This window comes from Solea senegalensis, linkage group LG3 (genome assembly GCF_019176455.1).
Source record: "Solea senegalensis isolate Sse05_10M linkage group LG3, IFAPA_SoseM_1, whole genome shotgun sequence".
NCBI lineage: Eukaryota > Metazoa > Chordata > Actinopteri > Pleuronectiformes > Soleidae > Solea > Solea senegalensis.
Genome location: NC_058023.1, coordinates 5,348,488 through 5,367,268, shown reverse-complemented (window position 1 = coordinate 5,367,268; position 18,781 = coordinate 5,348,488). Strand labels below are relative to the sequence as shown.

Sequence of the window (18,781 nt, the reverse complement as noted above, 5' to 3'; positions counted from 1 at the left end):
ACGGCTCTATTTGCGTTGTCAAAACTGGCCACTTTATTAGGTACAGAGGACGCCTAATTAACCAACAATTAAGCATCACCGTAATTACGCGAGGGTTTGTGGTATTGGAAAATTCCAGCAGTGTCTGAAAGCTGAGAAGTTGCATGTCAAAGCCAACGTGTGGTTATTACGGTCATTTCACTCGCGCTGTTGCAGGAAGCCGGCATTTTGTAAATATTATTCCCATTTAGGGGAAAATAGGCGATTAAATAAGGCACACGTGAGTGGACGCTTGTGTCCAATTGGAGCCTGGTTGCTGGAACGTCCCGCTTCGAGACACTGAACATGGCGCTTGGCCAAACTTGATTCCTGCCAGTAAACCCAACTAAATGTTACTTATCTGATAAAAAACCCCAAATGAAACTCTTTTATTATTAATGACCCCGCCTTACGCATTATCTTTCACACAGGTGAGTCACCTGTGTTTCCTCAGCTGCGAGAAAACACCTGTGGCATTCGTCACTCGTCGCACAAACAGGCCTTTATGCACTGAACAGAAAAGGAAAACGAAATAGCATAGTTGATTTAACGTGTTGGATGGGCTCACAGTTTTGATTCTAAACCTATTGGTTATTCTTCAGATTATTATGATTATTCCGTGGTTTTGCGGTCATTTTTGAGGGCTGCATGAAAACTCAATCTTTGAAATTGAAAGTCGCCAAGTTTGTAGCCCACGCTCTAAACTGCCTTGCTGATCTTTTTACCAAACCAGGTTAGATTTGGAGTCTATCTTGGCGATTTGCGCGCTTCCCAAACAAACTAATATGAGCATTTTTATCTTGCCAGGATAAAAAACCTTCATTGCTCAAAAGATGTGTCCACTGTGGGCTACTGTAAAAAAAGTTCGGTTCAATTTTCCACACTGGACCTCAGCTTAGACATCATTAGCATGTTTTGGTGCCAAGAAGCTAAAAATATTCATAATCAAACAAACCCTGGACCGGTATATCAAGTTTTGTGTGGACATCAAGCTGTTTCGTTTTTTGTTTCGTTTTATTTCTAAATGTATGGTTGTATGAGAAACGGCGGCCTTCGCCACGCACACATTCAGATTTAAGTCTGTGATGTAACTTATTCATTTATTCATATACAGATGTTTCATCTGGTGGAAACTAAAGGTTGTACATCACTAACTCTCCTACACCAAAGTCCATAAGGGAAAAACTGACATTACTAGGGTGGCCATATGTCCGGAATACCCTGTCCTCCTCTTTGGAGTTGCCCTGAAAACATAACTTCCACTGCCCTATGGCTTAACAAATAATTGGCTAAAAGGGGTGTCGATCAAATCTGTCTGCTTTATCATTGGTTAAAAAAAAACGTAAACAAGGCTGCGTACGGAAAAAATAATACCAAAACGTAAAACATGGTTTCTGTCAATTTCACCTTTCCACTGCGACAAAAAAACCCTGAATGCTGTCAGGAAAGAGCAGAAATATTGCATGTTTACATTTACAACTATGCGTTTATGAAATGTAATGTAATACGATACAGATTTAAGTTCTCAGTTGTCAGGTCTTCAAACCGGATGTTTTGTGAGTAAATACAAAGTGTCTGAAACTGACAAATGGGTGGGTTGAGTTCTGGCCCGCGAGCCGTATGTTTGACACCCCTGCAAATAGAGTATCTCATAATCACTGTATCATCATGTACCGCCGTTTTCGTTTTGTGACCTTTTCATAATTTCTCTTGTGTTATTGTTTGACTATTATTCATGTTCTTGATGTTGGCGACTCCTTTTTTCCACTGCCAAGTTTGAAACCCTCGGCAAAACCAAATAAATACCACTATTGTCACTTTGTTAGGGTAAAAAAAAAATATATATATAATAATCAAGAACTTCTACATATAGTCTTGCACTTGGGACCATGTGAGTGTTTATTACAGCTGATAGCAGAGCAAAGATTTATCCAACCTCAGTGACACTCTAGGGTTAACAACAGACCAGACAACTCAATCATGCTCCACAGTGTGAACCTCCTCTTTCCTTCCCTGCAGCTGCACAGTGTGACTGTGGAGTAGAGTGACTCAGCGGAGCACGTCGCACTCCACACGGCGAACATGGCAGATATTTACCAGTATCCTGTTTTCTTTGACTGTCCCGTTCTGCTGGAGGAGCGGCAGAGGCGGAGAGTACAGAACTATCTGAGTCTGCGAAACAAGTCTGGCGGGGGGGACTGTGGTCGACTGACCAGAGTCAACGACACAGTCTACAGTATTGCGTACTGGAGGCAGAAGGGTAAGTGTATGGAACGGTCTGTACACCGTGGTGTGTTTGTTTGTGTGTGTCTGTGTGTCATGTTGTGGGTCACCGACAATTGTTTACACATCCAGGAGACGGCTCCTTCTTATGGGGACACAGAGTCCTCATTTTGTAAATCATTTAATTTTAGGAGGGATGTTTTAGAAGTTATGGTTCAGGTAAGAAGAAGTACCCAGGGTAACGAGTGAAAGTCAATGTCCTCTGAAGTTAAGGAAAACAAAACCGTGTGTGTGTGTGTGTGTGTGTGCATACTTGTATTTATGTATTTGTGGGGACATTTTGTCTGGGTAAGGGGGCTAGGGAATTCATTGCTGTACGTCTGTGATGTGTCCTCACAGTGTTTTCACAGTTTCTTCACAGTTTCCTGGATTAAATTAAATTAAATTAAATTAAATTAAATCAACATTCACCATGTCAAAACGCCCCGGGTTTCAGGTTCCCTGGCTTTTGTGAGGACGGACGGTCACCAGTTGTTGTTTTCACGTGAAAGTGAAACTGAAACTAAGTGAGAAGAGAGAAAAGAGACAGAGGGAAAGGGACAAAGGTTTCCATATCTCATTCACTGTACTAGTGTGTTAAAACTTTGGAAATTGGTTTTTTTTTTACAAGGATTAGCTTTCATGTTTTCTACAAAGCATGTTTGAATTGCTTTGCGGTTGAAATGTGCTGTGTGGGTTCATTTGCCTCGTCTTACATAGGGACAAGAAAGGAAAATAAAGGAATAAAAAATAATCCAACTGACTTTGATGTATGCTAGCTGTCACTAAGGCTAGATAAAAGACACAACGAACGACTGGTTTAAAAATGACAATGTTGACATGTCTTTTGCTGGAAACCTCACTTTATTAACTGCCGACTTCTCCTGCGCTACATTCCATACACACGGGAGCCGCTGGTCTACTGCCGCCTTGTATGTATAAATACAAATGTGTGTCACTTTAAATCAAAATGAAGGATTTCAATCCGCGAAACACACTTTTACCTACTGATGGAGGCACCAGTGGATCAACCGCTCCTCTGTGCCGTACTGTAAAATGTCTGATTTTCACAATGGACTTTGGTAAGGGGATTGAGCAGTTTACGAACGTCAGTTTCCATTCAGTAAAGGCTGTCTAATGGCAAGATAAAGCAGTGAACGTAGGTTTAAATTCTGTAAGGCGACACCCTTTTTGTGTGTGGCTAAAATCTGTTTTTCAAAGTCAGTAAACTGGATTATAATTTTCTCCTTTTCTTAGATCAACAAAGCGTCCTGCAGAAACGTGAGCATGTTGTAGAGCTCTCAGGTGGGCCTCTAGTTTTCACTGTGCGAGCCAGCCTTGAACCTGACACCTCCGCTCCCATCACCACTTCCACCATGAACCCTCATTTAACACTTCCTGCTCAGGTAAGAGTAAAAGAAATGACTACATCATTTCTGCATTTCATGTTGACATTGAAACCTGTGGGGCCATAAAAACATAACATCATTCTTTTTCCCCTCAGTCTACTGCTGCCTCAATACCTCCATCAAGTGGTGAAGAGTATGAACTACAGTGTGACACTTACCTCCTTAATTATCTGAAGGAATCTGACAAGGCCAGGAAAGAGCTAGATACAGAACTTGCCTCAATGGCCTGCACTGCTCAGTTTTACCCAGAGAAGGGCAGGGTTTTGGTCAGGAGATTAGCTCATCCTGCTGCTGCAGATGAAGGCACAAACTGGAAAGCTGAGGTGGACCGGCTCTTTGATGGCTACCTGTGCCACTTTGAGGTGGATTCCCACAAAATCAAGGCTTTGCTTAAGTATTGCAGCTCTCACCTCTCCTCAGATCAGGTGAAAGTGTACGATGAAATTGGTATGGCTGTTGTGGTTGGAAAACACGCCCAGGTTACTGCCGCATTAATGGATGTAGAGGACTATGCTCTTAAATTTCAAGGGTCCTCTTTAAATGAGACGCACACCACCACTCTGCGACTTGGTGAGGCCAAACTCCGCCTTCTGTGGAGAGAATTGGAGAACGGTTTGAGAGAAAAATGTCCAGGTGTTAAGGTCACACAGAGAGATGCATCCCAGGTGGTTTTGGAAGGTCCTGTGAGGGAAATTCTCAAGGCTGGTGAATGGATATCTGAAAAAGCGAGTCTGGTGTCAGAAAGGACAGTTTCTAAGTTGAGCCCACATCTTTTGGCCTTTCTTAGGAAAGCTTATGGAGGCCAAGGAATGCTAGGTGACTTCTTACAGCTTGGTGATGAGGTGGAAATAGAGTTACAAGACAGGGAGCTTCGTTTGTTCTCCATCTTTGTAGATAAACTAGATGTTGCAGAGGCAGCCCTGCAGGCTGAATTCAAGGAAGTAGACATTGATGTTCCTAACTGCTATAATTTGTCAGTGGAACTTCAGAGGATACTTAAGTCCAAGACAAATGAGATGAACCAGTGGCAATGTAGGGCCAATGTCCTGTTTAATTCTAACAGCACTATATGCTTACTGGGCCACACCAAAGAGGTTGAAGACCTGAATCAAACTGTCACAGAGTTTATTTTGCTAAAATCCATCCCTTTTTCAGAGTTGGCACAAGAACTGCTTCGGCAGCCGGGCTTTGATTTCTCAGAGGTTACCTTCCACCCTTTCAAACTTTCCTCTGAGCCCAGGTTGGTGCTGGAAGGGCCTTCCAGCAAAGTGACTGACCTCAGAAACCTGCTGGGTGAATTTCTAGACCCATCAGAAATGCACCCAGTTCAGGGGCAAAACAATTCCAAACAGGTGGCATCTTCTTTGGATGAAGGTATAGTTGCCAGCTACACCCTTTGTGATGGGCTCCAGGTAGTGGTGTGTCATGGTGACATCACCAAACAGGATGCTGAAGCCCTGGTTAATGCTGCCAATGAAGATCTGGATCACTGCCGAGGTCTTGCTGCTGCTCTGAGTGGAGCAGGCGGCCCTGAAGTACAGAGGGAGAGTAATGACATAGTAAAGCGGAATGGGAAAATTCCCATAGGTGAAGTGGTAACGACCACAGGGGGGGACTTGCGCTGTCAGAGACTGCTGCATGCTGTTGGACCTGTAGCTGGAGACACAGCTGGCAGAGGAAGGCTGTTGCTGGAAAAAACGATACACTCCGCTCTGAATAAGGCTGAAGGAATGGCGATGTACTCTATTGCCATACCCTGTATCAGCTCAGGGGTGTTTGGTGCTCCTATCTGCTCTGAGGCTATTGTGACTGCTGTGAAAGAGTTTGGTAATCAGGAAGAGCGAGAGAGTCTGAGAAAAATCATCTTGATTGATAACAGAGAAGAGGTGGTGAGGGCCATGCAAGAAGCATGTGACAGGCTGTTGCAAAGGAATAGTTCCAGATTTGGTCCACCTAGTGAGTCGGAGTTTCATATGCATGTTGACTCCCAATACGCAGACAGAGGAGCCACTGCTGGACCTCCTGCAGACAGTGTCCATTTCGAGGTTGTTCAGGAAGTCATTGAAAAACAGAGGGTGAGTATTGTAAATCTGATTAAGCTAATTTAAATAAATAAAAGCAAATAACAAGTGTTTGGCTGCATGCTGGTCTCAGCCTTGCCCTTTCAGTAAAATTGGTCTAGATCTGCATTCAATTTCCAGTTGAATCCTCTGGTTTCCTCTTAGGTGGATGTTGTGGTATGTCCCATGGTTGGAAACAATCCTTTCTCCACCAATGTTGGAAGGACTTTGGCTGAAATCGTTGGATCCCAGTTGACCGCTGGGTTCAAAAAGGAAGCAGGACAGGATTTGTTCCCTGGTGATGCAGTTCTGGTGGAGGGCTTTAGAGGACATCCATTCAATGCAGTGTTCTTCCTCAACCTATGTTCCTATGATGGTGATGAAGACGGAGGTGCAGTTCAGGTGAAACAATGAAGGAGTTTTTGTGTCTCACTGCTTTCATGAGCTATTTTCCTTAAATAAAATAAATTCTAACCTTTTGCAGGTTTTGAGAATGGGCATCAAACAAGTCCTATCTTCCTGTGAGAATCACAGGTTTGGATCTGTTGCTTTCCCTGTAGTCGGAGCTGGGATGCTCTTGGAGTTTCCCAGAAACTTGGTGGCCAGGGTTCTACTGGAGGAAATTCGGGAATTTAAACAGAACCAACTGAACAGAACGCCTGAATTCCTGATCCGAATTGCCATCCACCCCAATGACACAGAGGCTACCGAGGTAATGGAAATGCATTGTACCATAAATCATGGGTGAAACCTTTAATTGGTCAAAATTCAGTAAGCAGTAAGTCTTTTCCACACTGATTTGTGAATATAGACATTTATGCTACTACACGTAAATGATTGCAAGATTAAATGTAGAGCTCACAAAAGTCCTCATTTCAGTCCAGCAAGTGCTAAATATGTTAACATTTACTCTGCATTGGTGTGTATACCTGGAATTGTCATTTCACACTAGTGATCCTTGTCTCTGCAGGTCTTCAAAGAATTTCTAAAAGATACTGATCAACCAGACCAAGGTGAGTAAAGATCTATCTTTACATTACAGTCCCTGCTGACATATTTGACATGAATCCGGTACACAGACAAGAAAAAACAAATGTACAATTCTAAATAAAAAACATTTTCTCTCCAGTGTCGACTCCAACAAGGATCTTCTTGCTTGGAAAGACTGGATCTGGGAAAAGCACCCTAGCTAACAGCATATTTGGGGAGGAGAATTTGTTCCCCACAAGCTCTTCATTCACTTCGAAAACAACTGAATGTAAGGTTGAAACAAGAACTGTCAGAGGAAGAGACATCACTTTGATCGACACCCCTGGTTACTTTGATACAGACAGACAGGAGGAGGAGATTAGGTCTCAGATGATGAGGGGTATCACAGAGTGCGCGCCAGGGCCTCACGTTTTTCTCATTGTGCTTAAAATTGAGAGATTCACTCAGCAGGAGCAGGCAGTCATCTCCGAAATCCAACGAACCTTCTCCGAAGATGCTCTTAGGTTTGCTGTTGTCGTCTTCACTCATGGCGACCAACTCGCTGAAGGGAGTAAGATTCAGGACTTAATCCGTGAGAATAGGAATCTGGATTTTCTGGTGCAGAAGTGTGGTGGCCGGTACATTGTCTTCAATAATAACCCCCAAAAGAACAAACTGCAGGGCAACTACAGCAGCAAGCAGGTGGAAGACCTTCTGAGCACAATTAACAAGATGAACATGGAAAATAATGGAGGCTACTACACCAACAAGATGCTGCAAGAAGTGAGAGACGACATATGGAATGAGGTAGATTGCATTAGACAGTCATCGCCCAACATGTCTCAGGAAGTAATATTGAACCAAGCCAAAATCCATGTATCTAACAGACTTTTGATTAAAATGGCAGCAATTGCAACAGGAGCAGTACTAGGAGCGTTTTTTGCCGCGGCGTTTCTGGTAGGATTCGATATGTCGCCTGTGGGCTGCCTTAAACAGTTAGCTAAAGCCAAAGGCCTCCAGACAGCAGCAAAGAAAGCCGCAGGAGTAGCAACCGGGGGACGAATGAAACTAATAGGTGCGTCCGTAGTGTTGGGAACAGGAGCAATAGTAGGTGGTGTCGCCGGATACAATGCGGGCAAAGACGCTAACACGCCACAGGAGGCAGCTGAGATGGCGTACAATAAGGTCTTTGAACAAGGCAAGTCTTTGACGAGGAAGTAGCTGTTTTTGTAGCCATTTGGTGGCAGTGGAACAACGCCAAAAACATCTTTAAGTGATCGTGCAGGTTTATAGATCTGTGGTTGTATTGACTTAGCCCAGTTTCAGCCAGGAAGCAGCTAGAGTTTGCTCTTACTACGAGCGAGAGAGGCTCATTTCATAGTTGACTCCATAATCGGTAACCTTTTTTTGAAAATTTATATTTTTGAGCAGAAAACGTTTTTGTTTTGTACATTTTTCAAAATTTTCACTTAACCCTTGTGTCAATATTGCATATCTAACTTTTAACCAAATGTTCATGTTTTTTCAATGACTTTTCCAAACTTGTACTGCATAATGATTTGCTTCTTAATACCACTGGTGTCTTTCCATAATCAAAAAGCACTAAATGCAGTATTTACTTGCACTCACATGCTCTGAGAAATGCTTCTTTGTTTCATCGGATGCCATGAAACTTTCAGGCAAAGATGAAACTTTATAACCTGAAGGCAATTGCTGCTGATTTTGTAATAAAACGTGCTGTGTTGTTATGAAACAGACTGTCAGATCACTATCTGAGAATGACAGTATTGCAGTATTGTCGTATCCATGTTTGCACTGCTGGATGCGGATGTACACAAATGTAGAGATTAATAAAGGGACAATCACTGACATCAGAAGCAAAGAAAAACCTGGCATTATTTCTGCAGCTTGCAGCGAGGAAATTGTATGACTGAGTGTTCCTATGTTACCAACATGACAGATAATATGTTGCCTTCACAAGCGTACAAAGTTTCCACCAGAAAGATAAAGAGGCAATCAAGATTCCAAAAAAAACAAAAAAAACTTCCAGGACATTATCTTACATGAGTCTTTTCAATATGGGCAAAACCACGTTTACAAGGTAGTATAGATTTAAATGTTTCTGAACTGCTAGAACAGAAATGAAAAGGCACCATGTCTGCAGACAAAATGCAGCAGCTTGTCTTCTAACCGGAAAAACAAAGCAAGATAACGTTGCACCACTTCCTGCACGTTTCAGGGTTGATTTGAAAGATTTTATTGCTTGTTTTTAAGGTTTTAAAAGGGCTGGCTCCAACATATTCATGTGATTTGTTTGAGTAACGAGATCCTCAAAGCAGTTGCTCCAGGATGTGATGGAGCAGAGGCTGCCCTGAGTCAGGAATAGTTTACCTTATCATGTAAGAGTCAATCATTTCTCTTGTCTATTATTTGTTGCGCCTTTGCAGCACTATGGTCAACTAAGTGGAACGGTTCCTTTCGGTGTGATATTCCATGTGGAATAGTACCGAGATAACCGCTCCCAACCGTTTCAAACGGTGTTCCTTCAGCGCCCGCAGTCTTTTCTCATACAAAGCTTGACGTCCTGTTGAGACAAACGGAGCTCCGTTGTCCGTTGTGTCGCGTTTGACGCTTGTTGTCGTGGAAACACAAGCCTAACCCAGCGGGCTGAACCCTTCTTAATTGTACCAGACTGTACCGTGATGGAAAAGAACACCATAAGGTGTGCTATATAAATACATTTGACATTGGCTAAAAAAACCAAACCACTTGAACTATTCCTTTAATTTGACTGCAGGTGGAATTCCTTGCTCAACACATGAGGATCTGACTGACTGACTGCCAGGACAGACGTGACACGCCTTCAGTGCACTGCATGTTACAGCAAGTATGACAAATCAATGAAGAGAGACGGAGACAGAGAGAGAGAGAGAGACCGAGAGTGTGGGTGGAAAATGTGGGGGGCAAAGAAAAGATAAAAAGAGCAAGAAAATACTGAAACACTTTCAGTCTCTAGCTTTCTGGCAGTTGTTGGGTTTTGTTTTTGCTTTTTTTTTTCCTTGCTTTTTTTTTTGTCCTGCTGTGATTTAATGCGTACAGGTGAGTTGTCTCTCATTCACGAGTGTCTCTGTTTTAGTTTCTGTTCGGAACAAACACTGCGGTCACAGCTGCAGCCAATCACTGCAGTCAGTCAAACACTCCCCGCTGCTACTGTTCACAGCAAATGTGTTTTTTAATTTATTAAGTTTAATGTATGGCTTGTATTTCTCAACCAGTCCGTGCCAACATCTGTTATTCATTATGTGTCATATGTAGTGTGTGTGTGTCTGTGAGTATGGGGAGTGTATTAGCATGTCGCTGCATGAGTCACACACACACACACACACCTTTTGAGTAAATGAGGTTGTGCAATGATTCATGTCAAATGCGTTATGTTTGTACAAATACTGCAAAAATGCCAATAAAACGTGGAGAAATGGAGGATTTTTTTTTGAGATTTTAAAAACGGAAGACAAAACTGACACTGACATGAGTTTACTTGGTATAATGTCCTCATTGTTGTGCCCTTTGACGTGGTTTTTTTCAGTGTGGTTTGACCGGCTTTGTGTAAACACTGGCCATGTGGTTACGCCTCTGTGAACCTTTGAAGAAGAAAGAAAAAAAGAATCTTCAACAGCAAGAACAAGAATCTTCTTTGAAAGCAGTGCGTCACTAATGCACTTTGAACACAACCATCATGAGAAACGGCTCTTTAAAGTTACTGCCCTCACTTCGGTGTATTTTTATATTTTTGACTCCACATTATTCTAGTGTTTCATTCTAAAATAGTCAAAAGGCCACACCTGTGTACACATGTTACACCTTATGTGTACACATGTACACATTGCATTCTTGTCAAAATTGAATTAAAAAACTAAACTGACATAACCCGATTATGATCTATAATTCAGGATAAAAAAATGTGGGAATATTTAGTGTCAAACACTTAAAATAAACAAATAATTACCGAACCTCAGCGAACGCTTACTTGATCAAAACAAGTATAGATCGATTGCTTGATAATCTCAGGTGTTGCTGCTGAAAAAAATGGTTTTCTCTGCTCTATATTCTTGTATTTTAGGTATTTATGTTTGTTTATATATATTTTTTATTTGCTCAACTTTTGCCCTACAAATAAACAGAGAAACTCTAATGAATGCTTAATGCTGTAAAAAAAAAAGAAAAAATGTTGACTAACTTAAAAAGTATAACTTCACTTATACCAACACCTGAATAAGTTATTTTAATTCAAACAAAATGTGGTTTTATGAAGGCAAATTGCATAATTTAGTTCCTTATTCAGGATTTACTAATGTAATAAACACATTTCTTTTTTTTCATTTCTCTACCACTATATTATAATATACCGTAACAATCAGTAGTTACAGCACAACAGGTTTTTTTTGGCAGACGTGGGTGTGAATAATTGTTTCGAGGGTGAACTGGCGTTGCATAGTTTTGAGCGTCGGCAGTCTTCGGGGCGTGATCTTGCGCTAACAGTCGAGTTCTGTCGAACAAGCGATGGCACGTCAGTTTTTAAAAAAAAAACAACATTTTTTCCAGTGACATGAAATGTCAATAAATACATATGTTGCCTAGCAGGAGCCAATTTTCCTCTGTATGAACTGTATCTCCCGTACGATGATGGCAGATGGTTCACTTTTTAAAAAAATCCATGTATGTGTGTATACCTGCCAGTTTAGCAGAGTCTTTTTTCCATATTATTGAGTTTAAATGAGTCTTAACAGTAAATGTGTGTTTACTGATACCTTGGTGCTAACTAAGCTACCTTTATTGCTAGACACGGTTTATTTTATTCATTAAAACAAGCTAGCTGTTTCCCCTCTGGATCCACTTTTTATGCTATGCCAACCGTAACTGCTACATATGTTTTTCAACTCATAAAAGAAAGCTATAGCTGCTTCTTTTTGCAAGCACTTTATATGCTATGCTAAACTAACTGCTATATATTTACAATTTTGAATTTGTAAAAGTAAGCCAGCTGTTCCCCTTTTCATCCACATTTGCTTTGCTATGCTAACCTTAAGTGTGGCATCATGTGTTTTTCAACTCATATAAGCAAGCTAGCTGCTTCCTTTTCATATGCACTTTTTATACTAAAACTAGAATTAAATGCTAGATATGTTTTTTGAATTGGTAAAATCAAGCTAGCTGTTTTCATGCATTTTTTTTGCTATGCTAACCTATGCTACATGTGTTTACATACATAAATACCCTTCTTTTTAAATCAGTCCCAAATGTATGTATTTACTAACCAGCCAGTTTATTAGGTACATAATAAACAAACAGGAGCCACGGTTTGATGCGTTCTGCATGTTTTGATTGCAATGAGTGATCAGTTATTGTTGCGAGTTTCTGTTGCCTTTGTGTCTTCAAACCGGTCGGCCCGTTCTCCTCTGACTTCTTTGGCATCAAACAAGAGTAAATAGTGCCTTTGTTTGTGTCTACTTTCAGCTTGTGTATAGATACATGTGTGGTGTGCAACACTTTGGCTCATTGGTGTGGTTTTATTGTTTTGGGTTTGTTTTTTTTCCCAGCACACTAGAAATAATCATCAAGCTCTGGATACATTTCTTTGTTGGTAGAATTTGGTGGATTGACTCAATTAGCAGATGCATTTTTAAAGGTGAAATCAGGTCAAATATGTTCAACACCAACCTTAAATGTTTGAAAAATGTTGCATACTTATAGCCAATGTCTTTTACCCAACAAAAGTATTCAGATACCACATTATTACATCAACAGGGACTGTAATGACATATACAAATGCATATATGGGACTTTAATATGGAACAGATCCCTTTTGCAGCTATAACAGCTTCTACACTTCTTGAAAGTTTGATGAGGTCAGACACTGATGTTGGACGAGAAGGCCTGGCTCACAATGTCTGTTCCGGACTCAAAGTCAAACCATATCTTTATCGTCCTTGTTTTGTGCACTGGGACATAGTCATGTCGGAATAGAAAAGGGACTTCCTCAAACTGTTGCAAAACAAAGTTGGAAGCATAGCGTTGTCCAAAATGTCCTTGTTTGCTGAAGCAATAAGATTGTCCTTCATTGGAGATAAGGGCCCTAGAGCCCACAGCCTGATTGAAACAGAATTTAATGCTTACTGTAACAGGTGTGGCCAAATACTTTTGTCCATATAGTGTATGTAAAACCAGTTTGGTTAATTTTAGTGTGCCAGCAATAGGCGGCGATTGAAAGTGAAAGTGTGTCTGCTCCAGGTAGCAGATGATGAAATGAGACAACAATAATGGTTAGACAATAGTTTTGTTTCCCCGCCCTGTAGAAAAGTATCCACGCCGACATGTTTAAGAAGCGTACCAAGGCTTTTTACGCGTTTTAAGTGATTAAAAAATCAACCAATTGTTCTGCAAAGTGAATGTAGCATTTTCTGCCGAGCTGTGATTGTAACTGCTATCATTTGTGTTGTTTCGTTGTGTACATGGTGTTTTACTGAATAATGAGGTGATATTTTGTATTTAAACAAGTGAAAAATAACAGGAAATATTTGAATGGAGTCGGCTACACATATGTGTGGTTAATTCTGTGTTTCTTGTCTTTTGTTCTTGTACTTACATTTTAGTTCATGTTATTCTGTCTCAAGCGTCATGTCGTTGCCATGTGATATGACGTATTATATTCCATTGATTTGGTGTTTGGATAATACAACATGGTGACTCTTGTTCTCCTCTCATGCCCGGTCTCGTCGCTCAGGAATTAAAACCCTCGTCACGACCTGTTACGCTTGCACCACTCTTTTCCAGAAATACAAACTTGCATTGTCAGACTGAGGCTTGTGCAGAAACAACATGAAGGGGTAGAGAAAAGCCAAAGCTAGCCAAAAGCTAGCTAAAAGATGACACTGCTTATGCAGCAGTAAGACCCTGGACATTTTCAAAAAGACCATTCACTAATTGTCTCTCTTTGACAGGTAACAAAAATGGCCCTGAACATCACCACTCGTTCACCATTCGCCAACGACACCATCGTGGATGACAGAGTCGGAACCATCACAGGCGCCCTCATCCTGAGCCTCGTCTTCCTCGTGGGACTCCCCGGAAACGTCTTTGTCATCTGGAGCATCCTCGCCCGCGCTCGAAAGCAGTCCATCACCACTCTCCTCATCCTCAACCTCGCGATCGCCGACGGCTCCCTTATGGCTCTCACGCCATTCTTCATTGTCTACCTGGCTCTGAAAAAATGGGTGTTCCAGAGAACAATGTGCAAGATACTTTTCTACCTGTGCCTGGCCAACATGTATGCCTCCATTCATCTCATCATGCTGATGAGCCTCTACAGGTTCATGGCCATCCTGTGGCCACAGCGCATCAGTGTCATCACTGGACGGAGGACTGTGCTGCGGGTGCTGGCGGGGTTGTGGGTGGTAGTGATCGTCGCCTCCATTCCGGCAGTTATCTACAGAGAAACAAAGAATATGGGGAATACTGTGGTGTGCGACTCATTCCACGCCGAACCCAAGGATGTGAGTGAAGAAAAATCTTGTACATTGTCTTAAAAAGTCTTTAAAAGTAGGCTATTGTCCATTGTCCAATGTCTGATGTTAGATCTGTCAAATAAGTTCACACAATACTGAGTCAGCTTCACAGCACTGTGTTTCTTACTGTAGCAGACTTTGGATCTCCTGTCATCCTGAGACATTTCTGCGCTGCACGCAGGAAGGGATTGGTTTTATGTTAAGACAGACAATGAAAACATTGTGCTAGTAAAGCAAAGAGGACTGCAAACGGGTTGGACAGAAGGTATAACTGAAAACACGTCATGGTATGGTTCAGTCATGGTTTGCATTCCGACTGAAAACAGTACCGTTACTTGCCCGATGGCATTGAAGACACCCTGGTCGCAAGGGAGTGATTCTTTTCTGTTGCACGATCAGCCTACTGTCATGGATCTACCTGTACGGAAAGGCAAAAAAAAGATGTACCTTACCAAATGGAACCGTTTCACTCTGTGGAAACACTGCTAAAGATGAACCCACGAAAGGTTTCAGAAGTGCTGAGGGTGTGAAAACCACCTGCAGAGGATAAGCTCGCTACTGAGTGGGCAACAAATCATTTTTACCAAATGAAAAATGGGCATTGTAAAGCAATACTATCAGACCTGATGAGGAGGGTTGTGTGTATACACCTGTAGCGCAGGAGCGAGTGGGCACAGGGAAGCAATTTTCGATCAAACTGCTAAACGACCAGATTTTTTGACCAGTGGAATGTGTCATCACAATTAATCAACAAGGTCATACAAGGTGTCAACTACATAACTAATTCACCTCTGTGTGGCTCTATCTCAACCTTCACAGACGATCCTGCAGTACTCGCTGGAGCTCGTGTTGGGCTGTTTCATCCCCTACAGCGTCATTTTAGTCAGCTACCTGTGCATCTTACGTCGGATCCGACAGACCAAGTTCCGCCGTCGAATTCGGAGCGAGAAGCTCATCCTGGCCATTGTGCTGACTTTCTGCCTCCTCTGGTTGCCCTACCATGTCATCAACATGGTGCAAGTATGCTGAGTATCTTGTCTCTACAAAAGTAAAACAAGAGTAACTGTTTTCACTGTTGTTAATCCAGTCATTTTGATTTGCTCTCAGGTTTCATGGGCCTTGTGTCCTGAAGGTGCAGTGAAAAACACGTAAGTGATGATTGAACACATTTGGTCCATATGTTGTGATTGTTGAAGATAATTTTAATTCTAATCCTGGTTGTTTGCTATAAATTTGGGGTGTCTGGGGATTATCTTATTTTAGCATACAGATAGCACTTAGAAAGTGGTAGCCTGACTTGCTCTAAAGTCAGCAGTTTCTTACAAACATGGAAATCATAGAGGATGATATGTTTCTACCGCTAAAGAAATCAGCTACATTGCTGTCCATACATAAAAAAGGAAAGCAGAGTCTTTTATCCATATAATATTGAGTGTAAATGTGTGTTTTCTGTTACCTTGGGGCTAAATTAGCGACCTTAAGTGCTAGATGCAGTTTATTTAATTCATTAAAACAAGCTGTTTCCCTTTTCATCCATGTTTTATGCTATGCTAAAATTAAGTGCTAGATGTGTATTTCAATTTGTAAAAGCAACCTAGCTGCTTCCCTTTCCATCTACTATTTTATGCTATGCTAAGCTCAAGTGCTAGGTATGTTTTTGAATTCATAAAAGCAAGCTAGAAGCTTCCCTTTCCATCCACTTTTTTATGCTATGCTAACCTCCAGTGCTAGGTATGTTTTTGAATTCATAAAAGCAAGCTAGAAGCTTCCCTTTCCATCTACTTTTTTATGCTATGCTAACCTCAAGTGCTAGGTATGTTTTTGAATTCATAAAAGCAAGCTAGCAGCTTCCCTTTCCATCTACTTTTTTATGCTATGCTAACCTCAAGTGCTAGGTATGTTTTTGAATTCATAAAAGCAAGCTAGAAGCTTCCCTTTCCAGCTACTTTTTTATGCTATGCTAACCTCAAGTGCTAGGTATGTTTTTGAATTCATAAAAGCAAGCTAGAAGCTTCTCTTTCCATCCACATTTTTTATGCTATACTAAGCCTAAGCTAGGTCTTTAAGTGTATCACGATGAAAAACACGTTTTCATTCATCAGGCTGAGAAACATATGGCACAGCAGCCGCGCTGTCACCGCCTCCATCGCCTTCATCAGCAGCAGTGTGAACCCAGTGCTTTACTTCTTCGCTGGAAAGTCGTACATTCGCAGAGAGGGGCTGGCGTTTATGGCGCGCTTGTTTGAGGGCGCGGGGATAGACTCCGGCACCAGGAAGAGCCGGAACAGCCAGAACAGTCGCGACAAAGACAAGGACCAAGAAGCAGATTCTGTCATGCTAAAGGAGAAAAACTCTCTCACCAACTCCAGTTCTAATGTCAAACCGGTGAACAACGGCAAGTAGGGACTGGTTTAGCGTTCCTCTGGACGGAAAATGTAAATTATTCCTCCTCTGGGTCACAAGCAAATTTCAATTTTCAATTTCAAGAAGAGTGGTTCTTTGACATGTTCTGTTGCTGCAGCAGAACATGAATTCAGACAGACTTTTGAAAACGGGGAGGAACGTGACCTGGCACGCTGCTCCTGGGACAGCTAGCTGCCCGAGGCACCACTAAATCACACTGTCTTCTTTGTGGTGAACATGCATAAAGAGAAAAGAGCCTCGAACAGCTCATAAAGACAAACTATGGACATTTTATCACTCAACTTCATAAGAAGTACATTTACTTGGACATCCATCCAAAGAGAGTGGGAACTCTGTTTTTACTGTGTGTGTAATTTTCTTTGTGTAATGTTTTAAAAAAATGCATGACATAAGCGAAATGTTTAAATTGAACTGAAACGGTAACATGCTGTTACATCTCGGTGATGACTTGAATGAGTGAGTGAAGTTGAGAGTTCAATGACAGAGGCACTTGATTTTGAATGTACAATAATAGTCAAAGCACATTTCATGTGTGTAGGCCCATGTCTTTCATGGATTTTTCCTCTTTTAAAGCAGTTTTTCTTCTTCAGGATGTAAATATGTCATCGGCATATTATCAGAGATAGTTCGTCATCCATTCCTCTTTGTGTTTTTAGGCAACAGACATACATTTTGGTCTATTGTTACTGCTCAGTGCTCCACTTTGTTCGCTGGGCTTTGTTTTTGTGTTAAGCACTGAGCAGGTTTCAGGTTTTTGCTTGAACACGAAGCACTCGAAATATTCTATGGAAAGGTAGTGCGCGAAGCTAATAGAAAACATGAAATAATGCAACTTTTAGAACACGCTGACATGGGGGAGGGGCATTAAGAGATGTTCAGTGGTTATCTATACCAAGGTACCAAGACTTGTTACTGGTGGTACTTTGAGTGTACAAGAAGGAGGTCAGAAATTCTGTCATAGTAGCCCGGCTAGCATGAAAGCACTTGAACCAGTATTTGGAAAAATCTGGGCCAGGAAATTGAGCACAAATGGGCTCAGGTCAATTGTCCATAAGTGTTAATGGGAAGAAAAGACTGGGATGATGATTTATCATGCACAATATTGTCATTTGGTCACAAAAGAAAAAAAGTGTAATTGCCAGTTAGTGCACCATCTTATCGTTGAACCAGCAGGGACCTGGACACCTGCTCACACTGATAAAATGACTGCTCACAGGGGGACATAACGATGTTGTAATCGCTTGACCAAAGACTCACTGAATAAAATCTACACCTTTGTAAGTCTACGACATCTTAGGAAATTCTTTTGCTGCTTTTTCGTGTGGCTATAGACAGCCTTCTCTGGCTGGAAATTGAAATTGTTTGTTCATCACTTTCTCCTGCCACCTTAGTTCATAGAGGAAATCAACGAGCCACTGCGGCCTCCATCAGTAAGATCATGTCATGTCATCTTGTCACTATGGTGTTTTAAAATGTGTCGTTCAGATTCAGTCAATGGCACCAAGTTGCCAAATGAGGAAGCAGTTGACCAGTGGCTTCTGTTGCACCACGTGCTAAAAATGCTGATTTTCTCTATGGACTTTGGTGCAAGTGTCTGTCTGAGTCTCAGTGCCATTAGACCATCCCTTTAACTTGACGATATGAGTAATTATAGCTTTAAACTTTTTTTTTCTTTTGTGATTATGCAACAAGGAGATACAGGCAATATTTTCCTGAAACCTCTGAGTTTTTGCAACTCAATACGTCGTGTTCTTCACTTGAGTTATGAGGAAATATGATGAAAAAGAGGTCTGGTGCAACACGAGGTACGGATTTAATGTCATGTACCAACAAGGTCTTTCGTTGCTTTTTACCGGAATATTCCCCACCCCGCTTCCCTCACTTATTCACCGTCATGACAGTATGATGAAGTGTTGGTCTTCTCATATGATGTTGCAAACAGTTTCACAACGTTATTGAAACAAAGTTTCAGTTTGCTGCATGAATGAAGGAATGAATGCCACATCATTAAAATTTCCTGAGAAGAGATTACACACCTGTGCTACCGAGGATTTAATGCAGTGGTATGATATGCAAA

General features: G+C 41.5%; 1 protein-coding gene across 1 annotated transcript; it reads left to right on the top strand.

The window, feature by feature from the left end:
* The first annotated feature begins 170 nt into the window (after positions 1-170).
* Positions 171-17,990, top strand: ltb4r2a (leukotriene B4 receptor 2a). Its single transcript, XM_044020905.1, has 11 exons — positions 171-2,278; positions 3,538-3,686; positions 3,785-5,764; positions 5,915-6,151; positions 6,234-6,461; positions 6,720-6,762; positions 6,879-7,525; positions 13,717-14,268; positions 15,100-15,300; positions 15,388-15,428; positions 16,383-17,990. The coding sequence occupies exons 1-11, from the start codon at positions 2,101-2,103 to the stop codon at positions 16,681-16,683; spliced, it is 4,557 nt and encodes a 1,518-aa protein (XP_043876840.1). The 5' UTR covers positions 171-2,100; the 3' UTR covers positions 16,684-17,990.
* Positions 17,991-18,781: the final 791 nt, after the last annotated feature.